We start from the raw sequence: 27960 nt of genomic DNA, 5'->3' as shown, positions 1-27960 counted from the left end.
GACAGGAGGTGAAGTGTCTGCAGGAGGGCCCGACCTCCACCTTCATGTAACATTTAAACTGGGCGGGGGGAGTCACACACATTAAGATGCAGACACATGAACTGGTCTGGACCCCCGCAAGCAGATTGTGTTTCCAGACGTGTTATTACCGAGGAGAGCAGTCCGGCTCAATGTTGATTGACTTTGACACATCTTTTTGAAAACATCACCCATCAGCCAAAGCTGGTAAGTTTTGGTGGTCGGTATCCGGAGTGGTTCACCAACCAAAGACCAGAGTAAGACTTTTTTGACAACTGTTTTAGCACATTAAAATGAATATTAGCGCATGATATTCAAACATGCAAGGGAGCTGATGAAGAAAAACAAGAACACATTATTTGTAGGCACTGCGTCATTTAGCTTTTAAGCTAAACAGTGATACAGTTGGTAGGTTTTAAAGGTCGAGTGTGTGGGATTAAGTGGCGTCTATCAGTGACCAACCCGGGCCTCAGCGCTCCCTACGGTGGCGGCTAAAAATGTGAAAGGCCCTCTCTGGAGTCAGTGTTTGGTTTGTCCATTCTAGGCTACTGTAGGAACATGCCGGTCCAACATGGCGGACTGTGTTGAACCATGGAGGACCCTCTCCTGCTGTAGATATATAATGAACTCATTAACCAGTTTGTTTCATATAAGGTCCAGGACTCAAAATTAAAGCCTGCACTCTGCATTTCCTCTAGTCTGACTGTTAGTGGCGGGGTCCGCCATTCACATTCTCTCAGGAAATGATGCATTGCTGTTTTCAGTTTTAATCCACTAATATCAGCACTGTTATCTTTGACTCTGTATCACTTCATCCTTTTTACTTTCATGTCAGCTGATGCTGCTTTCTGCTGTCATGATTGCCTCTCTAACCCCGCCTTCTCGGGGCGCACAGGGACAGCGAACCTAACAGACTAAGCTGGGGGGAGTAGCAGCACCAGCAGCAGCAGCAGGAGGAGGAGGAGGAGGAGGAGATCTTCAACTTGGGCTCCGGAGCCGGTGCTCCTCCTGGTGCGGTGCAATCTCAGCTGTCCACCGGACCGGTATGCACTACCCGCGGAGGAGGAAGTGAGCCGAGCCGAGACAGAAAGATGCAGGCGGAGGACATGGAGGTACCTATCATTAATAACCTTAACGATAACGGCGACAGACAGAGGCCGAAAGGGAAAGATGTGTTCAAGGATCAGCAGAAGGAGTCGGAGGTAAATGGGAGATGTGTTTGTGTACAGTCGGCTACCACAGCTTTATGGTATGGCAGCGCACTGGAGGTGTGTGTGTGTTTGTGTATGTGTGTGTGTGTTGTTGCTGGGGAGCTTTCAGATCAGCTGAATGTCCTTCTCATGCAGTCAGTCGCTGTCTTGGCTCGAAAGCATGCATGCATGCAGACAGGCAGGCAGGCAGGCAGGCAGACACCGAGGTGTTATTTTGGCAACCGGCTCCTATAAATAACCCAGCAGTAATCCTACAGTGGTGCTCAGAGTGGAGCATGCAGGTGGTGAAATGTGACTGCTGCTGTCAGGAGCACACCACAACCACCACCACCACTAGTCAACATATCTCAGTGTTAGATCCATTTAATAGTTATGGATTCATTCAGTCACCTCATAAATTGCTGTATACCCTTAATCCTCGTGGTTGACATTGGCCCGTGTCCTTCATTTAATTGATCTGTGGAATAAAATCAAGTTTCAAGGGACCAGTTTAAGACTTCACTCACTCTGGTTACATTTTGTCTTTATTTTAAACATTATATAGTAAAATAAGTCATTTAATTAAGTGATAATGAGCTGTAGTCCTGCACTTAAAGGGGCACTATGTGGTTTAGGAGAAGAAATTCAAACTCTGCATTTAATATTTTACAATATGAGGTAATAATACAAACTCGTTAGTAAATAAACAAGCTGTTCTCAGAGGAAAATAAGGTCCCAGAACACTGTTTGAAGCTAGAAAGGTGGCAGGGTCCGCCACATATAAACAGAGTAAAACAGAATGTCAGTTTGTTTATTCAGCCATGAAAACAAAGAGGGTTTGTTTATTTAGTTTTTGTAGGCATAAGTCAGTCAATGAAGAGCTTTCTCTTCCGATTGTAATGTCTTCATCAAAAACTACTTAGTGGTCCTTTAAGTTTCTATTTCGTCAGCACGATTTGTTCCTTAAAAATAGAAAATAGAGAAATGCGGATACTGTATTTGTATTTGGCCAGAAAGTAACGTGTATTTCAATCACTAATTCTGACTTGATTATCAAAATAGTTGCAGAACAATCTTCTCTCAGTCAGCTAATGAATTAATTGACTGATCAGTTTTTGGATGTGGAAGTGGCCTTTGAGAAACGAACAATACTTTGGATGTGAAATGACTCATGGATCAAAAAAGAATGAATGGGCAAGGTTTTTGATTATTCATATTGTTGTTTAAGTCATTTTTTAAGCCAAAATACAAAACACCTGCTGGTTCCAGCTTCTCAAATGTGAGGATTTCTCTGTTTTACTTCATTATAATATCTTTGGACCAAAAAAGCAGTCTGAAGACACCAGTTTGGCTCATTTTTGACCACTTTCTGGCATTCAGTAATAGACTAAATGATTAATTGGGAAGATTTATCGCTGTGCTTTTGTCAAATCATAGTGGCTGAGCCTGACCCTAACCCACAGACCCAGTTTAACCAGTGAATCTACTCTGCTCTTCTGCTCTACTTCAGCCTGATGATGCTTCTTTAAGTGCCACGCAGCTATAATTCATCCCCTCATGAAAAAATTAGAAGAAGATGGTTTTCATGGGTTCCTTAGCCCCAGGTTCTCTGGAGAAGTTAAGCAGTCAAAGCTTCCCTCCGGGCCAAAATCCAGTCAATAACACCCGTGACGTGTGTGTGTCCGTACGTGAACGTTGAATGGTTTTGAGGGAATTAGAGCATGTTCATCTCCCAGCCGTTGGATTCTGGGACGAGGGGTTGTTGATGGTTTGGTGGTGGTCGGGGGGGGTTTGATGACATGGACGTTGAAAGCACTTAACGTCAGTGTGCCATGTGTAGATGTTCCCAGGCCGCTGCACTACACTAGGAGCTCGTCCGTCTGTTAAGTTAACCTCGAATCTGATTCATTCATGTATGTAAATCGTCCGTCCTTCGTGCCGGGCAGAGCAGCCATCTCTCGTCTATGTGGCATATGTCGGTTGGAGCGGGGGTGGCCTGCTTTGACACTATGCCCAGTGTTTGCACACCGATGTGGTGCAGAGTGTGGGAGCTGCAGGAGCGCTGCCAGTTTGGAGCCGAGGACGGCTTTCGTTATCAGCTGGCGACAGAGAGGGGAGACTGAAGGGGGGGAGAGGGTGAGGGAGGCTGGGTGAGAAAATGGAGGAGAGGGAAGGGGGGCAAGTGGAGCAGAGTTGTCTGTGTTGATGCTCACAGGAATTAAAGAAACATCTCAGTGGGGTTGGAAAGAGCGGTCACTGTAGCTCCTGTCCCTCAGTGACTGTCGGCTCTTCAGCAGACGGATGGTCAGGCTGCTTGTTCAACTAATCAATTAACGTAAAAGTAATTGACAACTTTGGCAACTGTAATCATTAGTAGTACCTCTGTGTTTATTGATGAGAGTTTGATGAGCACATTTTTCAGTTTTATCCTGTTAAAGGACTGAAAGATCAGAATTTACTGACAATAGTTTTGACTTACGTTCAGTGTTTCCTGCTAATCACTTGAATTAAGCATAAAAATGGCGGACTCCGCCACCAACAATCGGTGGACGAAAGGAACAATTTGAATCCATCACTTTGAATCATTGAATTCATCATTAAAACAATCAGCAGCAGTCTCGGCGCTGTTTGTTAACAGGCCGAGCCGTCAGACAGCAGGAGAATGGGACGGGGTTGTGCTTTGGCAGCAGTGGATGAATGTTGGTGTTGGACTAGCCGCCTGCAGCACAGATGATATCAACACGTCTGTAATAGCTGCTGCATATCTCAGGTTGTTCCCCTTCGGAGGGCACGACCTGTTTGCTTGATGAAAGTGGGTCTTTTAGTAGAGTGTGTTGTTGTATTGACTGTTAAATGGCTTTGATTTCACAGGAACAAAATATTTGACACTTTACAATGAGTCTAATGTCAGGATGGTTGTCAGAGCAGATTGTAAAAAGCAAAAAGTGAGGCACCCGGTCACCCAGACCCACCGGCTGTCCTCGCTCGCACTGAGGAGTTGTGGGTAATTTAGTTGAATCATCCACGCTCCCAAGTGGTTCTCATTTCCTGGTTTACAAGTGCGGTAACGACATCAAATCTCATCTCTTCGGCCCGGTGTCATAAACAAACTCTGCAGGCTGACGTCCTGTGTATTCCAGTCCGTGCTGACAGGGTTGCAGCAGGTATTTATAGGAGACGGTTACACGGAGTTGTTTAACCAGGATCGCTGACTCAGTGCACATCCTTATTTACAGTCCTGGCCCTGGGGCTGTTTTCACAGGGTTAAACACACTTGCAGCTCGGAGACTTCCCCTGCTGCCAGTATGTTGTTTTCCTTTTTTTTAAAATTCTCGTTAACGTAAAATGAATCTTTAATCATCCCTGTAGGGAAAATTTCATCAGGTCACACCCCCCACCGGAAAGATAGGAGATAATAAACAACAATGTTTCCGTCTGTTTCTATGATCGAGCTTGTAATTGTCCCAGACGTTGACCATAAACACGTTACACTTTGAAGTTTCATGATACTGTTTGTCATACAGTATCACTCTGTTTATCTGTTACATATCAGACTGTAAAGGTCTTATTTTAATAAATAATAATTGTCTGGTCTTATTGTGACTCATTCTGTGCTGACTGCTTGACAATACTTAAAGTTGGAGTAAGTCAGCTTGTCTGCAGCTCTTTAAAGGTGCTATACGTAACATTTTAGCACCATTTACTGTAACATTTCTTATACGGAGGTCACCAGATAGCACCTTAAAGCTAAATGCTAACATCAGTATGCCAGCAGTGACAATGCTAATATGCTGATGTTCAGCAGGTATGACGTTTATCATGTTCACCATCATAGTTTAGCCTGTTAGCATGCTAACACTTGCTAATTAGCCTTAAACACACACCAATTGCTACGCTGCGTGTGTCAAGCTCTCCATTTTTGACACAATGGGTCTTAAAATTTCACACAGAAGTAAACAAAAGCAGGACTCCCATTTCTAGCCAACAACCGTGGATTTTGTCGGCTAAAGAGAGAACTGTTTCATCAGCTGTAGCCTAGCTTAACTAGTGTAGGCTAATGTTAACACTAAAATTAGCTACATGAGTTGGTTGTCTTTCTCAAGATAAGTTTTTCATGTTTCACAGCTTATTTGTTTTCAAATAAGACCATGCAAAAGGGTCTTAACTCTCCACGTGACGACTATGCTAAAAGACTGAAGCTAAAGCTAGGCTAGGCTACATGTCAGAGACAAAAACTTTTGTAGGTGCAAAATTAGAGAAACACAGTATTTTTAGAGTAGCGCTTTATTTATTGGTACTGATTACTCTAAATGCATATAGTATTTTCCTAACGTAACCTGTAACCCACTAAATAATGCAGAGTCACCACTGTTGCTGCTAAGCTAGCTGGCAATCGTCAGAGCTCTCTTTGGTTTATGACAGGCTAGAAACTAAATGGGGAATTTGAACATTGTGGTTTTCGTTGTAAAGTTTTTTAATGATGTTGTGACCTTACTGCATACTCTCTGCTTCTCTATTTTAGAGGGAAGAAATAGTTTCACAGCACTGACAATCTCAGCCTCAGTGTGAGCTTGCAGTAAATGTGTGTTTGCACGTGTGTGGATCACATGCCTTCCAGGGAGTTGAGAAAGTTTTGAAACCTATTCTAAATCCATCACAGCACGACAGAAAGAGTTTACCAAGGTTGCAGCAAAACATTGTGCGATTGCATGTCGTTGGCAAGCGCGTTCACAGAAACTTAATGTGTGCAGTCTGTGGCGAGGGCACGTGCTAATCACAGGGTAAGGCTAAAGTCAGAACCAGGCGAGACCCTCAGAAGTTAATCTGCCTTAAAACAGGGGCCATGTTGATTCCTGCGCCCTCTCTGTTCTCACTTCTTCATCACTGCAGTTTATTGCTCCGCCAGATCTGCTTTGTTAGGCAGTCAATCACATTGATTAAAGCAGCGTGCCCGTACGGAGCGTCAGTAATAGTGAGTGGCTCTAGATAAGAGGAATCTGAGGGAGAAAAAATGTAAACAACTAATCAACGCTGCCTGGAGATTCAGCAGCCAATCAAAACTCCAAAAGACACATGATGATGAGGCAAAACTGTGAACGAGCCTGAAGAGCGTGTGTGGGTGATGTGTGGAGTGCAGAGTAGTGGTAGGTGTTGTATAGCCTACAGTATGTTTGAGTATCTGTTTGCATGTGGGTGTTAGGACATCTGTGATCTGCTGTGTACAGTGTCATATTATAATGTATATGCTAATGTACGTTTTGTTCTTCTCAGAGCTCAATGGAGTCTCCTAACCTGGAGTTTGAGTATGGAGACACAGACGCACTGACTGCTGAGCTTTCAGGTGAGACAGACGAGCAACTGAACTCAATCAAACTGATTAGATGATGAATCTTAATGTCCCTGATGTGAAAAGCTTGCACACCATTTGCGTCTCTCATACAGTAGACGCTGCATTCTGTGTGGTCTTTATTGTGATTCTGCTGAATGCAGTTGATGCACAAAAGATTTGATCTGGTGAAATAATTAATAAAGATACGTTTTTTGTGATTCTGCCTCCATTTCCTCGACATATTGTTCACTGTAATCAGGTTTTCCCATGTTGTTGGATGTAATCTTTTAGCCACGCTAGCAGCATGCTAGCATGTCGGTCTTTGATCCAGACTGATATATCTCAGCAACTAAAATGTTCAGGTCAGAATCAGGTCACAAATTTTAAATTAGTCCAGTATTTTAGTTTGTAACCAACTCTGCAAAACTACTGCCATTCCCAACAGTCTAGCTAGTGTTAGCATGCTATCACAAGCATAACTAAACTTTGAAATAAAACATCTTTATGCTTTTAGCACCCTAGCATCAACATATAAGCATCGTTTATGAAAGCATGACGTTAGCATGTAGCTCGATGCACTGCTATGCTTACGTACAAAGAAGCTAGCATGACTGTAGCCTCAGCTGCGCCAAAGTGAGTTTCACAGCGGGTGGGCATCCAGCTTTAGATGACATAGACCAAGGCTAATGAAATATTTCTTTTGTTGCACTTTCAGTAGTTGTTATATTCTCTTTTCATTTCAAACTGAGTCAAACTTGAAGCTAAAATAAAATTACGACTGGTTGTTATGTGTGACACAGGATTTATCCCACAGATTCCTACAGTAATACCTCTGGTTCGACTTAGCATACACAGTACAATGTGCTATTGATTGGAAAAATAATACTGCATCTGCATTCCTCAGGTTTCCTTCAGCTGTTTTATGTTACAGTGTTATTCATGAAAACGAGACATTAAGCTGACACACTGCTGAAGGCGCAGAACAAAGTCTTCTGGTCCTGACATGTTTTCCAGACACAAGACACATTGTGTGACTAATGCTATGAGTAGTCATAAACACTCTGATTATACAAGCATCTGTGTATCTGGTGACAGCTCATGTGTGACCTGGAGGTTGGTTTATGAATGACTTATGGATTTTTATTTATTTGATTAAACTTCAAGCCCAACAGTTTATTTCAAGTGTGTATTTTTAGGTTCCTCTCCTGTCCGGCGCCATGTTGTCCCCAGAGCCAGGTGATGTGCGGGGAGAAATGTTGAACGGGAGCATTGATTTCGAGTCAAAACGACTGCCCCTTTGGTGGATGGCAAGCGGCAGCTGATGTGCCAAGAGTGTTAGTCACACTGGCAAACGCACACACAAACAGACAGTCACGGCAGCTTTCTGGCGACAGCTCCTCGGGGGGGTGAGCGCTGACGACCGCGCTCAGAACAGGAGGAGACGCACGGCAACGTGACGAATCGTTAGACTGTGGATCAAACGGATGAGATCACCGCCGAGGAGACAGGAGGGGAGCACAGTTTACCTGCCTCCTGTTTCTATTCCATTCCCTCTATTATACCCATTAAAGATCGGTTATTGTTTTTTTTGGCTCAGATCGATCCACCAAACAATCAGCTCTCTTTCTTCGCTCGCTCCACCTTTAAGTCAATAATCGTCTGACCTGTAAAAAGAAAATAAACCCCAGCACATCCTCACGGTCATATTGCTGATGTGCAGTCATACTGGAGAAGCTGTCACCAGTCTTTTCTTGACAAATGACTCGATTAGTGATTAAAACTGTGATACTGCTGATTAACTTTCTGCCTGTCGACCCATCAAACGTTTGACTTCCTCATTACAGCTCTAAGTCTGTCACTCTGCTCTGTCCACAGAGCTCTACAGCTACACCGAGGAGCCGGAGTTCGCCCTGAACAGAGACTACTTTGAGGAGGACTACCGGAGCCATGGTACTGTGTTTGCCTGTGTGAGAGAGATTATAAGGTTGTAAATGTCCGTGGGTAAGCTTTCTGTACATCCCTTAATGTGTTTAGATGACCTGTAGGATACCGTGTGTGCCGCCCCCCCTCGCTGTCAGCAGCTCAGGTGAAGAGAGAGTTAAAAGCTGAGCCGTCCGCAGCGTCTGAGACACAAAATGGGGTCAGAAATACTCTGCCAGGACTCTGCTGCCTCGCTGCGATGTATCAAACACAAAGAAGTCTACAGGCGGTGGACTGGAGCTGCTGCAGTTTGTTGCTGATGTTTATCACCAGAGACCTTGATGGCTCCTTCAGCAGCGTTGCTGCTGTTCGCCTTTTGTGTCGCCCTGAATGTCCCTGTCGGCTACAGCTTCCTGATAACAGCGTCCATAAGTAAGACGGTGAAGGTTAACTAAACAAAATGTCCCCGGCAGCGTTACACGAACGATAAAATGTGTGTTGAAGGTAATGTTCAAGTTAAAGGTGCAGTATGTAAGAATGGGCCATCTGTGGAGTTCATAAGGGGCAGCATACTGGTGAAACTGCTAACTGCTGTTCACTTGAAGCTGCTGGTAGCTAGTTAGCTCAGTTAGCTCTGCAGCTAGCGGTCTGGACTTGGAGCTCAGAGCGCCAGGGGAGTGTTAGCGTTGTCACCGCTAGCGCAGGAGCTTTGGACCAGGATGGGCTTAAGGTCAGGTGTAACAAGTGTTACTCACGTCCTGTTGATCATCTTCTGGCAGCTCACGTCGCACCACAACCCAAAGTGTCAGTGTTTGACTATCTGTTCCCCAAGAAGTGACGTTTTGTCGCGTTAAAGCTGTAGAGGCGATGTGTGCGACCTCAGCCCTGAGGCGCAACATGAGCCGGCGTCGCTCTTCAGTGTGCTGCTGTGGTTTTTTTTTTGGTTTTTTTAAGCCGACCTGTGTGAGGCGAGGGCGGCCAGGCACATCAAAGCTCAGCTCTTTTAAGCTGTTCAAAGAATGAATATCCCCACAGATACAGATGGGATGGGTCACATCCCGACCATGTGATTAATGTTTGGTTACCCAGAACAAAGCGGCTTTGCCAACATGAATTATCGTCGGTCTGACGAGAGATCATGCTTAAAATACAACGTGTTCTTCACCTGATATCCGACTCGTACCGCCTCGTGTGGAAATGGTCACGATCATGCCCCTTTTTCTGAATATGTGCCGAAGTAAAACAAGGGGAAATGACAAAATCAGAAGCCGTGAAGCTCTCGAGTGACTGAGGCACACATTATAGACTAAAGAGCGAGACGAGCGTCGCCCTCTTTATCTGTCACCTCCTCTTCAAGCTGAGGGGTAATGAATAGCAGGATTAGATGAGAGTCTCTCTGGCTGCTGTTTTACAGAGATAGAGCGCAGAGCTGCCTCTTTACATCACGGCCTTTTCATTATTGTGTGTGTATGTTGTGTGTGTGTGTTCAGTGGGCAGTTGTCAGAAGATGGGTTTACTGCTTTACTGTGTGTGTGTGTGTGTGTGTGTGTGTGTGTGTCAGGGCCACTGACAGTCTGCTCATCAGTGTTTTCAGCCATTACCCATACTTTTCTAATCCTAATCGCTGTGATTATCACGACATATCTGATTTAAGATACTCACTAAAGCTTTTTAGGAGACGCTACTGAAATTAGAAAGCTATTTTCTTCCGCATCGCAAGTAGGAGTCTGACTTCCACTGACTGGGATGATATTACGCTCCTTAATGCCTATTACTGTCAGCATAATCAAGTGAAGAGTCTAAGAATAGAGGACTTAGACCGTGAAAAAAGAGGGCTTGAGTCCCCGCCAAAGAAGACGTCTATTTCTCTTTAAATACTGTATTTACTTCTGGGTTTTCATGATGCCACATACTTTTTTAATTGCTGCTCTGTTTGCTTTAGCAATGCTCGACCTCTCAGCTATTTCCAGAGCTGATGCAGTGGGCCTGATCGTGTTAAAAACTAATGACCGATCAAAGCAGCAGTCGGTCCCTACATTGACTATTACAGTCGCCATCCTCCTGATCAGCCTCGCGTTTAAATGTGAGACATGATGGGGGGAGGCCGGGGAGATTAGTGTCACTACAGAGAAAAACTGGAGCATAAAAGCCCCTCTCAAAAACGAGGCTATCCCCCAGATGGCTTAATTTAATGGATCCCCAAACTGCAAAGCATGTAGACTTAAAGTCAGCTATAAAGTTAAAAATGTGTTTTTCTCATTAACGTAACAGTACATGCTGCACTTGTGCGATAACACAGTATTAAAACCAGACGATAAAGCGTAATAATAGAAAAGATCATGAGTATATGTGTGGTATAAGTATAATAATACAGTAAGCTAATACGCATTACTACACTAAGCTACAGTAAGCTAATGGTATGATAATTAGACTAAGCTAATAAGTGTTATAATGTAAGTAGCGTTAAGCTAATGAGTATGATACTGTTAGCTAACAAGCATAACAGCTATAGTAAGCTAATGAGTATGATACAGTAAGCTAACAAGCTAACAAATGGTTATGATGATGAGTAAGATAACAATGTGTGAATGAATAAAATCTACAGGTGGTTTAAAAGTTGAACTCACAAGCCATTGAACGCACCATTGCTCAGTTAAATACACTCAGGGGATTGCTGCTACAGCCTTAGCCTACTTGGTCTGGTATGATCAGCTTATGGAGGCTAATGTTAGCAAACTTTAGGTAAATATTGTTGTGTAACAGACACTACTTAATAGCTTAGCATTTTAAGTAAACGCTAAGCCGTTTCAGAATTTAGCTACGCAGCCATACAGGGGTTTAGCATTGACCTCGTAGCCGCCGCTGTTCAGACGCTTTAAGACGTAAATCATAAAACCTATTAAACCTTTTCTCTCTCATCACATATGAGATACTGGGAGAAGTACTCCTGAAAGTAATCCCGCCCACTGTGTTGCGTGTCCTTCCCGTAGCTCGAGGCAAGAGGTGGATCGAGCTGACGGTGGACGAGCAGAGGGCGTATGTGATGAGGCTGCTGGACGCCCTGGAGGTGACGGACAGGGACAAGAGGCTGAAGGTGGCCCGGGCCATCCTCTACCTGGCTCAGGGTGCGTAGGCAATACATCACAGCCAGCAACAGGCCTTTTCCACTGCAGGCATTTTGACTTACGCCCCGTATACTGTTTTCCCCAACACCCTTTTTCCCCAGGAGTGTTCGACGAGTGTGACACAGAGGTGGACGTGCTCCACTGGTCCAGACACAATGTCTTCCTGCTCTACGACATGGGCATCTTCACGGCGCTGCTGGAGCTGCTCAGCATGGAGATAGAGTGAGTAGGACACAGCGAACATGCTGGGGATGTAGATTCGGTGGATGAAACAACTGCTGGTGAGGTAAAATAAAATGCCAGGTTTTTACAACAACAATGCAACAATGTCGCTCTCACCTTGGATTTGCATGGGTGAGCGTACAGCTCATTTATACAATGAAGGGCATGAAGTGCAGCACAGCCACTGCAACAGAAAGTCAAAACAGTTCATATCTTTTAAAAATCTGTTTCCCCCCTTGGGCGAGGGCCTGCGGCAATACAGGAAGGGAGGAGTTTATCAGATAAAGGAAACCTTTATCTTTGTCTTTTAAAATCTGGAGATCTTTCATAAGCAGCAGGGTATCACGCTACTGACAGAGTCTTTCTCGCTTACAAGATCCAAATACTCTCTGAATCCTCCCGTGTTTGAAGCGCCGGTCCCTCAGCTCTCGCGCTTGTTTCCTCCAAATGCTCCTCTTTACGGTGAGAGGAGCTCACTGGAGTGAGAGGAGTGTTGTGGGGATAAACAGACACTGACAGAGTCTGAACACAGAAAAACAGCGTCTGTGATGCGTGCTTCAAAACCCTCCGACGAGGCTCCTTCAAGTCGTCTTTGTTGCTGGCGGTTTGTCGGGCCTCAGTTGGGATCCGGCGCTCGCTTTGTTGTTACGTAAGCTGCTCTGAGGCATCGTGGCACAGTGTGGACTATCACCATGCTGCACAACAAAGCAGCGTAAGCAAGCCAATCACGCAAACACACACATGGTGCTTCAGAGGAATTGGCTGGTTGTGCAAAAAAAAAAAAACCATGAAGAATGCACCAGAGTAGAATCGAGAGTCTTGGATCAGTGTGTCCTCATCACGTAGTGTTGACTGTCTCTTCTTCATCAGAGAAACCGCTAAGATTACGCAATTATTTATGTTTTGTGTGTCTGCAGTAACAACCAGGCGTGCAGCAGTGCAGTGAGGAAGCCCGCCATCTCTCTGGCAGACAGCACAGAGCTCAGGTAAACGATATAATCACAACTTACTGCACGTTGTTCTCACTTCTGCTCTTTTTGTTCCTATTCTCAGTATTTTTCCTGCTTGACTTTCTGCCATCTGGCCACAAAAACGACACTCGACACCTAATCTGCAAAATGTAATTATTCCCTTTGTCCCTTTTCCCTCACGTTCAATTTCAATCTCTGCTGAACGGGATAGACGTTTGAACCAAACAAACACTCCCGTGTTCACACATGCGCAGAGCTCCGTCTGTGCGTTCCCCCCGGTTGCACACTTATAAATAATTACAGTCTAGAGGAGGATTCGCTAATTGCTGGACCAAAAATCGAAAACCATTTCATTCACTTTAAACAAAGCGTGCCGCGAGGCTCTGTTTAGTGAACAAAGCGTTTTAATGCACAAAACACAGCCTGACTTACTTCCAGGTCATTATGAGTGGAGGGTGAATTATCCTCGCCGAGCGCAGGAGTCATTCCCTCTCGAGCAGATCACACAAACCCTCCTCTGCTTCTCGCACTTACCTCTCATTGTTGCTCATCATGTTATTGTCTCTTGTTCTTTGGCAGTCACGTATGGTCAGCCTGCGTGTTTCTTCTCATTGCAGAGTGCTGCTGAGCATCATGTACCTGATGGTGGAGACCATCAGAGTTCAAACAGAGGACGACAGACCGGAGTGGAGAGCCGCCAGAGAGGCCTTCAAGAATGAGCTAGGTGTGTGTGTGCGTGTGTGTGTGTGTGTGTGTTTACTGAACGGACACAAGGCACCTTTGCTGAAACCCATGTGGTTGCTGTGGTGGTATACTTTCAGAAATGTGTACTCCTTTGATCCGACTGTGCACGCAAACACATTTTTGTATAATGCAGATTAAACAAATACTGCTTCAGCTAACTGCTAACTCTGACCTTTGACCCCCCAGGTTCACCTCTGTACAACGGCGAGCCCTTCGCCCTGCTCCTCTTCACCATGGTGACCAAGTTCTGCAGCATGAATGCGCCACACTTCCCCATGAAGAAGGTGCTGCTGCTGCTCTGGAAGACGATACTGGTCAGCACAGCTCACATTTCAAACACATATTCATTACACATATTTCATTCCTTCCTTTCCCCCCCTCCTGAATCACTGTGTTTCTGCCCTCATCCTCACCTTCCAGTTCACCTTGGGGGGTTTCGAGGAGCTCCAGGAGATGAAGGTGCGGGGCCGGGAGCGTCTGAACCTGCCGCCGCTGCCGGAGGACAGCATCAAGGTGGTCAGGGCGATGAGAGCGGCCTCACCCCCGGCCTCCGCCATGGAGCTCATCGAGCAGCAGCAGCAGCAGAAGAGAGGCCGCCGCAGCCGCAGGGTAACGCTCGCCTACCGACCCGACCCCACCCTCAGTCAATCAGGGCTTGTCAGTAGCGTAGCATGGAGAAAACACGTTATTTCTGACTCCCTATTTAACACAATGGCTTAACTACAAATACATTTGTCTTAGACCTACTTGCACTTTCACACACACAGTGTTGTGCCAGCTGTTAATCTATCTCAGTAACACAAAGGGAAGAGTGTGTTTGGTAACTTTAACCCGACTAATTCTTCCATTATTTTTCTTGTCGGACAGCTTCACCTGTTTGTAGTCAGGTGACCCTGTAGAATTCCTCCCTCGAACTCTTTGCCGGGTCGGGTTTTCCCAAAACTTCTTCCGTGCCAACATCACTGGTTCTCTGTTGTGAGTCAGCGATGCCACAGATGATATTGGCGCCGGGACAGCTTTGAGAATACCAACCCCCAGTTTGTTCATAGAAGAGCTTTGACTGGACAGGATCTCTCTCTCTCTAATGACCCTCTGGTTTTCTCATTGCCCCTCTTCCTTGTGTTCCCACAGAGTGCCTTTGTTGATAGCTTGGAAGGAGACAGTCCCTTTCCCAAGAAGCAGGTCTTTACCCACAAATTCCCACTTTTTTTCTTTCTGCATTTTCTCTTCTGCATTGAGCTGGACTTTTAGCACTCCTCTCCCAGATCCCTGCCACCTTCCTCTCTCTCCCTCCTCTTCTCCTCCTCTTATCATTTAACCTCATCCGATCATACCAGGATGCACCAAAACTGAGAAAGCAACATGTCAAGAGTTTAAAATTACACTCTACATGAAGCATGTTGCCTAAACCCTCGTAACTATCGACGAAAACCTACAGAATTTTATGAAATTGAATGAATCGGAAATGCAAAGTTTACATTTCCAAGTGGTTCTGGTGCAATCCTGCCTCATTTCCAATACTAAAACCAATAATTTGGCATTAGAGAAATACGCTTCTTTAAACCTTTGCTGAGAGTTAGATGCTGAAGATGATGCTACAGCTAGCAGCTGGTAAGCTTAGCCTAACATAAAGACTTTAGCAGTAGGAAAGAGTTCGCCTGGCTCTGTCCGAAGGTAGAAAAAGATTCTGGCTGCTGACACTTCTGTATTTTGTTTGTTTGATCCTCACATGAAACTTAAGTGTTGGAAGTCGTCTACGTGAGCGCTCAGACTTGAGATTGGTGTTGATTTTCTCATCTCAGGCCGGTGATATACTTACTTTTTAGCCACATGTTCACATAGATACTCGGCTGCATTGTCAACGTAATTGTTCACATACTTTCCAATGTGCTACATGTGTTAGTGGAGGACTCCACTAGATCGTATAAAACAGAACTAGATGTAAAACACTTGCTGTACTTATTTAGTGGAGACGTCTAACGGTATCATGACAACACAAGTACAGATGGGGACTTGGTCTTTTAACAATTTCCGCCATTGTTGTCGCTGCTGACGTGCCTCCTGACCCCTGACGCTCCATGTTTGTATTGCTTCCTGCTTACGCGTAGCTTTTACTGAAGGCGTACACGTTCAACACTCCCATCGGACACATAAACACAATTAAAAACCTGTGTGTCGCTGCTCTAACTCTCACAAGAGGAAAACTCATTTTGCATTTCCCAAAACTATCTAATTTAATCATCACCACCTGTTTGTTTTCTTCTTTTCAACTTTACTTTGGTCTCTCCTGATTTCCCTTTTAATCTGCTTATCCTGCTGCTTATTATTTTCTCATCCATTCATGCCCATTTCATCACCACTCCCCTCGACACTTGACACACAAAATCTTATTTCCATCCTAATTACGCCCTCAATCCTTCCTACTGTTTTCCACTTGTTCCCTTTCCTTTTTCTGTCCTCCTGCTTCTCCTCTCACTCCCTTTTTTTCCCTTCCTGTGCTAATTCCACCATTTTCATCCCTTTTCTTCACCATCCACTAACACCTCATACTGTCCCTCCCCTCTTCTTCTTCTTCTCATCCTCTTTCTCTCCCCTCTCCTCCTCCTCCTCCCCTGTCACCTGCTCAGTATGGGGGGGGAGGCGGGGTTTGAGAGACAGGGCTGACTTGCTGGCTGTTGTCATTGGCTCTGGAGCGGTCACTATCCACAGTCCCATACAGACGGTCACTTCAGGCATCTACTGTAGCAGCATCCCCCCGTGTAGTCTCCATCACATCGCTGCCAGGTTTGGCCTCAAAGATCACCTTTGCACTGTAGACTCTGGACTAGGGGTCAATGTCATGAAAATGCATTCATTGAGGAGGTGAATTGAGATCGTCTTGAACACACTATCTCCTCTGTGGGTGTTGTATTTGGTTTTCCAGCTGACCTCTCTCTTGAATGGATGTCATTGAAAGCAGTTGTCCCCTAACCCCGACAGAAAAACACTAGCTTTACCTCCCACACAGCACTGAATGGCTTCTCCATAGAGAATGGCTCACAACACCTCTTCCTCCCTCCCTCTCCTCCTTCCCACCATACACTCACTAGACTCCTCACTCAGTCCAGCGTTAGTACCAGCGCTGACGCACCATAATACATCGACTGCACTAGCTCGACTAATGTCCAGAACGCTGACTCATGCCTGATGCTTGCACTATTGCCACGGTCATTCATCGGAGAAACTGTCTGAACTGAGATATGTGTGTGTTTGTGAATGTGTGTTTCGCACTTGAACTGAAATGGGTTTGTTTGTAGATGAGAGCTCGGTGTAAAATCTCGAGCCTTGTTGGGTCTCGCTTGTGTTTTCCTGTGTTTTTTTTGAAGTGCAGATGTGTTATGTGGTAAGTTAAATCAGAAAAAGTTGCTTGCGGTTGCTGTGCAAAGCTGAGAAAATGTCACATTGCCCTCTCAGGATTTTGGTAATTCAACATGACATGTATTTGTACAGGACTTCACCTTCTTGCCAAGAGTTAGACGACAAGTTTGATACCACTAAAGCTATGCTATGCTAACTTTGAGACTAGAGCCAGGAGACCGTTAGCTTAGCTTTGCGTAAAAACTGGAAACGGGGAAAAAACGGTCAGCTAGCTTTGTTCATAGAAAAAAAAACGTCATCACTAGCACCTGTAAAAAATGTTTGATGAGCAAACTTCATCTTTATGTTTAATTTGTGTACAAAATAAAGAAATGCATTAATAAGGAGTTGTATATTTCTTGACTTGGCTAGCTTAATGCTACTCTGGCTAACTGTTGTAAAACCTCAACTCTTCCATTTTGTTTTTTCTACTAACTAAATAAAGTAGATATAACACACCAAATAGTAAGCTGTAGAGGAGGTGGTGGTTGGATCGTTTAATCTTTAGACAGACAGCCTTGCCAGCTTTTTTTTGTTTCCAGTTTTTATGCTAGGCTAAGCTAACTGTCTCCCAACTGTAGCTTCATATTCAACAGACAAATATTTGAGTGGATTACCCTGTCAGCAGCTTTCTGTAATGCTTTGTCTGCAAGAAACTCACCTTATCTGTTCTGTGTACCCTGACTCTAGCTGCAGTCTGAATGTAGCCAACTGTGTACTGTACAAATGGTAGATATCAAGTACTACTATATGTAATACTTTAAATTAAGATAGCGAACAGTATTAATATAGTTAAATTAAAGAGTTTTTGTCTTTTGTTTGGGCTGTTTAGGCTCTAAGTTGTCAAAATCATTTTATTTCACACTATGTGACAGTATCTCACAGTATATTTTGTATCAGCTTGTCCCAACTCTTGAAACGTGAATAAAATATTTCAACTCAAGACTTGGTTTGAACAATGAACAGCATGAGTTTGCTTGTTCAGGGTTAAAGGTGTAATATGTAGTTTTGGGGAAGGAATTTTAATCAGAAGAGAAAGATCATCATTGACTGAACACAATTTGGCGGACCCTGCCACCTTTCTAGCTTCAAACAGTGTTCTGGGGACCTCATTTTCCTCTGAGAACAGCTTGTTAATTCATAAATGTTTCTGAGTTTGTATTATTACCTCATTTAAATTGTAAATATTAAAATTCTGAGTTGGATTTTCTTCTCCAAAACTACACAGTGCCCATTTAAAGCTCATATATGCGCTATCAGGTAACGTTTGTGTGGTTGACTTGTATTATTTCTCAGTTTTAATTACTCCTCAGTCTGTGATCAAGTCTTCCCAGTGCAGTTAACCACCTGTCCCCTCTCTCCCTCCCAGCCTCTGGTCAAACAGGACAGCCTGGACACGTACAACGAGCGGGACCCCTTCAAGAATGACGACGCCCGGGACGAGGAGGAGGACCCCGAGGACACGGACAGCGGCATCGAGGGCGAGGTGGACCCCTTGGACCGTGATGTCATCATCCAGCCGCCGCCTCCGCCGCCTCCTCTTAGACCCCCCACAGAAAGGGTCAACTTCCCTAAGGGCCTCCCCTGGGCCCCTAAAGTCAGGTTAATTGCACAGTTCTTGCCTTTTTCCGTCAACAGAGACCTTTTTATGACAAATAACACTGCTACTCATTACTTTAGCTTCTCAGAGCGACCCCTGGGCAATTTTTTCATTAGCGTAAAAGCACTTAGCTGTTATTCCGCAGAATAAAGCCTCCGAACGAAGGCTGCTTTGTCCACTAGAGTAGAGAAAACTTCCCGCCCACGGTCAGGACTCAACACCATTTGGCTGGCAGCTAGTGTCAGTTTGCCACCCTGATTCTCTGCCACCATTTGAGGAGCTAAAAAAAACAAAATTAGAAAACTCTCTCTCGGCTTTCTCTCCTCATGATCATCTAGCAATACGCTCTCCATCTGTGTATCCCAGACGGTAGCATGTGTGTCTTCCCGGGGTGCTGCCTCTGCTTTGGGGACATAAATAATGCATCGGAGAGAGGACACAAACACATCGTTAATCACGCATTCATGGTCCGAAAACCTAGATTCTGTCATCCTTTAGCGAACCTTTTCTACTTCTGTGTCTCTGGATCAGAGTGCTGCAACGCGCAGGCTTGATGAATCGGTAGGAGGCTGTGAACCCCTCATACAGAGAGCAGCAGTGTGACTGATGAGATTTGAGAAAGCTAATGCGGCGTGCTGTGCTTGTTTGTGTGGGTGTGCCGCACACACGTGAGCGCACCCTCGGATAAACGGGCTGTTTAGCTGCTCGTTCATATGCAGGATTGCGGCAGCAGGTGATCGCGCATGAATCCAAAATCTGACTGCGGCCCGTCTGTGTGTGTCTGTGTGTGTACAGGGAGAAAGACATCGAGCACTTCCTGGAGACCAGTAGGAACAAGTTCATCGGGTTCACTCTGGGGAAGTAGGTATTTCATCTGAGATAATAAAGTGTCCTTCAAAAGCTTTCCTCTTGCAGTCCGCTGTAATGATGTTTTATTGTTTTCTAGTGACATAGAGACTCTGGTGGGCCTGCCCAGACCTATTCATGAGAGCGTCAAGACTCTTAAACAGGTGAGTCATCGACTCCTTGGACACAGATTCACATTTTGCGAATCTTCTTTCTCTCCTTTGCTTTGCCTCATTATGGCCAGAGTGTTTCCTGATCAATACTCCCTGCCGCTTAGAAATCCATACTGTTTAAACAAGCTGTGTAGCTAAACAGAGGTAAACACCTCTGGGTGTCAGTCAGCACTTAAATACCTTTAAATACAGGGTGTCATTTGTTTCGTTTTTTTTATTTTCTCCTGTTCTCCAGCACAAATATGTGTCCATCGCTGAGGTCCAGGTCAGAAGGGAGGAGGAGCTGCAGCAGTGTCCTCTGACTCTGGTCAGTGATGTCACCGTGACATTTTTCACAATCACGACCCTGCAACGTGACGGTCTAATACATGGGGTCTAGTACATAATGACTGAATTTTCATTTATGGGTGAACTGTTCCTTTAATCTACTTCCAGCTGTTTCTTTATGTTAAGCTACATGGATAAATGAACTGAATATTTAATGAAGTTAGAAACGGGGCTGCGTTCTTGGTTTCTGAAGTGTTTCGTGAATGTGGACAGTATAACATCTGCGTGTGTCGTGTTGTGTCGTGCAGGGCGACGAGGAGGTGGAGGAGACACCGACAGAGATGCTGTACCTGGGCATGCTTCCTAACCTCTCCCAGTACGTGGTGAGTGGCTCTGGTTTGCATTATCTAACCTGGATTCACATGTTCCACGACAAATACAGCTCTCAAACAGAAACAAAGGTGTACTATTTTGTTGTTATTTGTGTCAGATTGCTCTCCTGAAGCTGCTGCTGGCTGCAGCTCCAACCTCCAAAGCCAAAACCGACTCCATTAACATCTTGGCTGATGTGCTGCCTGAGGAGATGCCGTAAGTAGACAGACTGCTGCAGCTTAACGATGTGGATCTTTCTTCTAACAGCGCTATTTTTACGCTTCTGCAGACATTTGGAGCCACATTTAGATCAGGGGCTTGGAGATAAAATACACTTGTTAGGTTGTCAGATGTCTCCAACGTTTATAACTTCTGTTTGTTGAGCAGTAGTCCATTGTTAAAAGGATGCAATAGGAGGAGCACCACTTTTTACGTACATCTTTTTCTGTTTATCAGCAGGGATGTTTTCTGACATGCAGCATATAATCAGAGCTAAAAGACAGAATAAAGGAGAACGGAATGAAAAAATCATCCAACTCAAAAAATTCTCAACCCTGTCTGACATTTTCAAGGCTGACATCTGTACTTTGTCGTCTTGTTTTGATGCTGTACAGTATTTAGTTTGACACTTCCAACTGGAAGAACCTCAGATGACTCATCAACGGATTGATCAGAATCTCTGTTTTCAACAGTCCGTCTCTTTGTGGTTATGTATTCTTTTATTGCAGGGTTCCCACGGGTCATTGACACCATTGAAAGACTGTGACTGTTATGCTCGTTTTCAGGTCCAAGATCCTTTATGAAACACTGAAGAACGAACGAAGCGTCCATGTTTCAAACAGGGCCGTTTTAGAGAATCAGGCCTGGAAAGTCCTTGAATTGGATGTTTATTAATGTGTTTTTGAGACGAAGCTAGATTACTGTTTTTCTTATTATTATCGACTTTAAAGGCCGTCTGTTTGTGTGTGTCCTCCAGTATCACAGTCCTCCAGAGCATGAAGCTGGGAATCGATGTGAACCGCCACAAGGAAATCATCGTCAAGGCCATCTCTGCTCTGCTCCTGCTGCTCCTCAAGCACTTCAAACTCAACCATGTTTATCAGGTTAAACACACACACACACACACACACACACACACAGTCCTCTCTCCTACAGGCACCTCTCATTACCATCTTTTCCCATTACCTCCGTCCCCCCAGCAGCACAGACATCCACTAGTATCCCTGCACCTCCCCCCTCTTGCTCACCTCCGCTCCCCTCCACCTGATTATCTGGTCAAGCATGCCATTACTTTCCTCCTTTCATCGTCCTCTCCACCCCCACTCACATCTCACAATTTTGTGAATCAGCTTCATACAGCTCGCAGCTGCTTCGTTCATCTGAATGAAGACAGAAAACAGATTGAAAGAGAGCATCTGGTCTAAAATCTGCTGTTTTTCAAATGAAGATCGGTCCCTTGTATCTTGTTTTATTTCCATAATCAGCTGGTTGAAGGGGAAAGGGATTGTTTTCTGTTGCTAGGACATTCCTTCACACTGTGCGTTATAGTAGTAGCGCCCTCTGCTGCCTCAAAAGCAGATTACATGCAGACGCATGAGCTGCAGTAGGAAGTCAGAACAATTAGTCTTGTGCATTATATGACAACCGTACAAACTGATTATCATGAGAACTGTTTGTTAGGATAAATTTAAAGATGAATCCTCCATGATGGGTTAGTTAAATGCATAAAAGAGGTGAAATATGTCACATTTTTAGCAACAAAAGTCAATAGAAATACTGACATAAGAGCTCATGATAGCTTATGCAGCAGAATTGTTTCTGCTTTGAATCTTTTTAAGCTTCTTGGATGAGGTGATGGATTTATTTGACCAAATCCTCCAGTTCTTGACCTTTTCCCCACACAGGGAACTCATCAACGATACAGGATTACCAGCTACAGGATTTTTTTCTCCCCTATTCGCTCTTGAAATATGGATTTTCCATCATGCGGAGTTTCATCCAGATCATAATCTTATCAGAAATGTCCTTTGTCTCATCCAGAACACACTCTCTGACCACAAAAGAAGAGCCATAACTAAGAAACAGAAGTTTAAGAGTTATTTATTTATTTATGAGTTGTTGTTCTTCTCCAGACTCTCAGACTCTCTTAACTATTCCTCACCGCCGCCTCCTCTCTCCCTGCAGTTCGAGATCGTCTCCCAGCACCTGGTGTTTGCCAACTGTATCCCACTCATCCTCAAGTTCTTCAATCAGAACATCATGTCCTACATCAGTGCCAAAAACAGGTGTGTAGGATCCTTTTCTCTTACGCTATACTCTTATGAAAAGCACTGCGACTTTTTAAACAAAACACAGGCTTGTTTTGGCGCAGGAGAACCAGGAAAATTGTATAATCTCGCATCCAGTTTCAGTGTTCACAACAGTTAGAGCAATTTCCCGTGACTGTGCCTTTAAAAATGTGCTCGCTGTTCGAGGACTCGCTGTACGACAGGTAAGTATTAAGGGCAGGTGGCACAGATGGCATCACAGCAGCAAAGCAAACGACAGGAGACTCAGGTGTGAAAGACGCTGCAGCACTGTGTGACTGGGCTGTATAAACTGTGAGTCGTTTCTTTGTGTGTTTATTTCAGTATATGTGTGCTGGACTTTCCCCACTGTGTGGTCCACGAGATGCCCGAGCTCACAGCCGAGAGCCTGGTGAGTGGAAACACTGTCAGCGTGACGTCTGATTGATCCTCGCTGGATGAAGGTCAGCCAGTAAAGCAGCCTGCCAGGTGTCATTATGACCTTTGTGTGTGTGTGTGTGGTCTTTCAGGAAGCTGGAGACAGCAACCAGTTCTGCTGGAGAAACCTGTTCTCTTGCATCAACCTGCTGAGAATATTAAACAAGCTGACCAAGTGGAAACACTCCAGGACGATGGTGAGTGATTCTGTGCTGTGGCCTGAACGCTCGGCGGTCGCTGAGCTGTCCGCAATGCACAACTTCCTGTCTTGTAATCAGTAATCTTGCGGTCGGTGTGGTTTGCACACTACGTGACTAATCAGCGACGGGGGGGTCACACATTACCAGATCACACACGCCAGACATGACACGGGAATGATGCAGTTCAAGTTGTTGTGCACTGATTTGTGGTGAAGAGAGGAAGGAAGGGATGTCTGTTGGATGTAAATAAATAACTTTTTCCAATGAAAACATAGTTGCGGGTCAGCAAGAACGATACAGTTACAAAAACTGAAGCATGCTCAGGACAAATAGATGCAGTGGCCCCGGTTCATTTCCAGCCTGTGGCCCTCTGCTGCATGTCGACCCCTCTCACTGTCTGTTCCCTCTCACTCTTTGTCTGTCCTGTCCTTCAAATAAAGCCCCCAATAGTCTAAAAATAGATGCGTAATAAGACTGGGTTCAAAGAGCTGCTAAGGATGACAGCAGGGGAGAGAAGTAGAAAGGAGATGAGTTGGCTGTGGCTCATTCCTGGCTTCCCGATCCATCTGTGACACAATCACACATATAGCCTGCTGGATATCCAGCAGGATACGGGAGGAGATGCATCGGTGGATCTCATCGTTGAACAGTTCGCACGCGTGAGGACAGATTAACTCTGATCTGGGGCTAAGATCCTGGAAGTGAATTTAGTGTAGGACTTCCCACTGTTAAACCTCCCCATCCTAATGTAACTTATAATCTGACAGCTTGGCGATATAAGTTTGTGTCCACTCCAAATGTTTGCATTCCCCTAAAAAGAAAATCCAAGCGTATTGTGCATAATACAAGACTGAATGTTTTGATAAACGGGACGCATGACTGGATCTACCATCTGTGTGTCCCCATCAGCATCTGAGTGCCACCAGGAGCCCAGCAGGGCTGTGGGGTCTTGGATGTGTGAAGGGAAAATAAAAAGAAGTTGTCCTGTTATGGACTGGTACACATTCATTCATATTCAAATCCAGATCAAGCTCAGTCTGCTGAATGTTTGCAGGATACATTTCCTTTCCTTTTCAGATGCTGGTGGTGTTCAAGTCTGCCCCCATCCTGAAGAGAGCTCTGAAGGTGAAGCAGGCCATGATGCAGCTCTACGTCCTCAAGCTGCTCAAGATCCAGACCAAGTATCTGGGCCGCCAGTGGAGGAAGAGCAACATGAAGACCATGTCGGCCATCTACCAGAAGGTCCGCCACAGGCTCAACGACGACTGGGCCTACGGGAACGGTAAACTCCGATTCATGAAGTGTTTTCAACTTTTCATGCTTCTGTTTCATGTTTGGGTTAATTAATTATCTCCATGACCACAACGGTCATGGAGATAATTAATCCCAGCGGTCCTCCTCTAGCCTCTCACAGAGCCGATGAGTCGAACAAAGACTGCACAGTAAAGAGCACATTTACCCAACGCGACGTTTCAGGTTAATAAATACTAATTGTGTGATTAATAGTCGATGTGTACATGTATGTGTATGTATCTGCCTTGCGTGTGTGTGTGTGTGTGTGTGTGAAATACAATGCTCCAACAGCCACCTCAGCTGAACAGTCTGGAGCGTGTTGCCATAGCAACAGCGAAGGGGGGGGGGTTTTCAGGGTCACCGTGCCTCGCGGGAGAGCAAGTGATCTGTCACCATGAGTGTGAGAGAGATGTATGGGTAGAAGCATAAAAAAGGGGGAAGTAAGGCGACAAAATGGAAGCAAAGATCAGTAATCAACACAGGTACAGGTGAAGAGCATAATGCCTCCTCTCTGTTCCCAGACATCGACGCGCGGCCCTGGGACTTCCAGGCGGAGGAGTGCGCCCTGCGGGAAAGCATCGAGAAGTTCAACAGCCGCCGCTACGACAAGAACAGGAACGGGGACTTCACGCCTGTGGACAACTGTCTGCAGAGCGTGCTGGGCCAGCGCGTGGAGCTGCCCGAGGACTTCCACTACAGCTACGAGATGTGGCTGGAGAGAGAGGTCTTCTCCCAGCCCATCCAGTGGGAGGGGCTGCTGCAGAATCCGTGATGGGGGGGGTGACGACGGAGGGGTTGGGGCGGGGTGGTCGGAGAGGTCACACGCGAGCCTGTCGGAGTGGTTTTAGGGTGTGTTTTTAGTGGAGCCAGAGGAGGGAGGGATTGAGGTTATATGGGGGAGGGTGAAGAGAAAACGCTGGAGATGGTGGTGGAGATGGAGACGCCACCGCCGAGGCTCTACAGTGATGAGAGATGAAGGGGAAAATGGAGCAAATCTGACAAATGGAAATGGAGCATCCTGCTGTGAGCTCGCCACAAATAGATGCCACAGGAACACACACACACACACACACACACACACACACACACACACACGACTGACGCTAACATGTGCCTATGACTACTGTGAACACACATGGACGTGACAGGCAAGATCAGAGGTAGCAGTAAAAAAGAAACCGCTGTAGCAGGAGACTGTTTCGGCCAGTTCTACTGCCCCCAACGAAAATATCTTCACTTTTCAATTTATACGCCCCTCCTTTTTAAAATGTTGGTGCTTTTTTGACTCCTAAGTAACGTTTTTTTCCCCCATTTATTTGTATCAATGTGAGTGCTTAAACATTTTATGATAATTCTTTTTTGAATGAGGATGTAAATGTAAATGATTTATAATCAGTTTGTCTTTGTTTTTTTTTTATGTTAACACAAAGCCTACTGTAGGTTTGGGGTTTTAGATTGTCAGTGACAGATTTGAAAGTTTTTCTTATGTATTTTCTAAGAAAAAAAAAAAGGCCTTTTGGAAGCAAAACCACAGGGTCATTTTTGATAGTCCAAATGAAGAAGTAAGTGGGAGCTACGGTGTTACGTGATCTCGCGTAATATATCACCAAAAAAAAAAAAAGAGGAAATATACCAGCTATAAGTGTATGGGTTTGTTCGTGAACGTATAAAGTATGTGTGTGTAGAAACGGGAAGAAATGGGCACATGTGGAGAGGATGGTCCTAAGGAAGAAACAACGAGAATCCTCTGGAAGAAACTGGATCCTATTTGTTCTCTTTTACAGGAGTAGATCAATAGAACATTAAGCTTTTATAGAGTCCTATTCTAGGTATCTTAGAAACTTTGGTATCTTTGAATTTCAAATCCAGAAATCGCAGAACCGAATCTGTTAATCACTGATGTCATCGAGGATTTGTAGATGCTCACATATCAAACCCGCCGGTAAGTCCTGTCATGGTTCCATAGTGAAGCTCTGCGCTGCTCGTTAACAGAGGTCATGTTGCCGAAACAACAACGAGTTTTCCTTTTTTCTTTTAAAAATCAAAACATTTCAGATAGCATAAATCTCACTTTTTGTGTCGCCCATTTCAGTTTGTTTTTGTGTGTGGAATGGGCTCATTGTTGCCCCTTGTGGCTGTTTGGGGTAAAAACACACAATGCTTCCCCCCTGCCACTCTCTATTAGATTGGATTTTTTTGATTTATAAGTGGAAAGACTTTAAAAATGAAGACTAACTGCTTGTTTTGGCAAATTTACTTCTGTTGACCGCCCCGCCGGCTTTTCTGTGGAACCATCTGCGGCTATTAGCACCCTCAGCAATGACCAGACACGTTAAGCTATCTACTTGTGGCCCCCCTTGCTTCAACCTGCTGACAAACAGCACAATATGTAAGACCACTGAGCTCCTTGGTGGTGGCCTTGGTGAGCACTTTGCCCACCCTTGCTTTGGAAGAACACAGCTGTCACAAAAACGGTGCTGTTTTTTCTAGTTCGTCTTCACTGTACCTTTAGTTGTTTTTCTTCACATCCAACTACCTAAAGCGGGGCTCCAGAGTCGAGAGCTCTGACTGCGTTTTCCTGGGAATGTCTGAAACTGAAGCACAAGAAACAAAAAGCATGGTCGACTTTTTCTTTCATATCATTCTCGCTCGGTTCAGATTGTTATCTACTTGCCTCGAGGGGGTCAAGAAGTCATGTATTAACTTTGTATAGAACAATAATTTTGACCTCAGTCTTCTCTGTGCATATGTGCATGGCCACTGTTCACACATTTAAATATTGAATGGCTATTTTTTCTTTTGTCTAACGATGTTTTCCAGCACAATTAGAAGTGTACTTTTGTTTCCTCTTAAAGTCACAGTGTTCTGCATCACAGGGGATTTATTTTTCTTCTTCAGGAAGGTGAAATCTTTAAAAAAAAGAATATTGTATACTTTATATATTCTCAGGTTTATGGAGATAATATATTGCAAAGGTTTTAAAAGCTTCCTCGCCATCATCTAGCTCACTACCCGTATCGTCACATCCTCGTACTAAAGTGAACGCTCACTGCACCGGCTACACATCTTCACTACACACAATAACTCACGGTGAGTTTGTTTTCACGTCGGTCCCATTTCGAGTTCAGGTGTTACTTTTTTTGTATCTCGTGCCAAATTTGAGTGCCATTTTTCTATTTTTACTTCATGGTTGTTGCCTTCATGAGCATATCTAAGGCTTTTCATTTGAGTCACAGCTGAAGGTTTGCAATACGAAAAAAAAACATTGTTTTCTACCTGAAAATTGTACAATCAATGAAAAATAGCTGTTTCTTGTATCTGGTACAGTATTTTACCAGAAGTGTTTAGCATTGTATGGACGTTAATACAGTATACATGTGTTTTTGTTACTCACATTTCCATATCTGTTTAGTCTAGATGAATACTCAATACTGAATTTGTTCAGGGGTATGTGCAATGACAGATCCATAGAGGCATTATCCAATAGAATGACAGATTACAATATCAGAGTTGCTTATTAAACAATGTTGAACAGTTTGTGTGACTGTCTGTGAAGTCATTGTTCATTAGC

At 44.6% G+C, this 27960-nt stretch overlaps 1 protein-coding gene across 3 annotated transcripts; it reads left to right on the top strand.

Annotated features, from left to right (window-relative positions):
* Nucleotides 1-934: 934 nt before the first annotated feature.
* On the top strand, nt 935-27926 carry strip2 (striatin interacting protein 2). Of its 3 annotated transcripts, none has more exons than XM_084345767.1 (22): nt 935-1130; nt 6480-6549; nt 8413-8487; nt 11448-11582; nt 11684-11804; nt 12722-12790; nt 13393-13499; nt 13706-13833; nt 13940-14128; nt 14651-14701; nt 18285-18517; nt 19311-19376; nt 19462-19525; nt 19770-19841; nt 20110-20184; nt 20292-20389; nt 21150-21276; nt 22358-22458; nt 22804-22870; nt 22989-23093; nt 24174-24378; nt 24911-27926. In XM_084345767.1, exons 1-22 carry the CDS (start codon nt 1110-1112, stop codon nt 25159-25161), a joined length of 2430 nt encoding a protein of 809 aa, XP_084201893.1. In that variant the 5' UTR covers nt 935-1109; the 3' UTR covers nt 25162-27926. The 3 variants fall into 3 exon arrangements, with proteins under 3 accessions (XP_084201893.1, XP_084201891.1, XP_084201892.1); XM_084345765.1 differs by having other exon boundaries at nt 935-1220; XM_084345766.1 differs by lacking the exon at nt 14651-14701 and having other exon boundaries at nt 935-1220.
* Nucleotides 27927-27960: the final 34 nt, after the last annotated feature.

The sequence above is a fragment of the Pagrus pagrus genome, assembly GCF_965226575.1.
Source record: "Pagrus pagrus genome assembly, chromosome: 23".
NCBI lineage: Eukaryota > Metazoa > Chordata > Actinopteri > Spariformes > Sparidae > Pagrus > Pagrus pagrus.
Note: the sequence above shows the minus strand (reverse complement) of the source record. Positions and strands in the feature narration are given on the sequence as shown.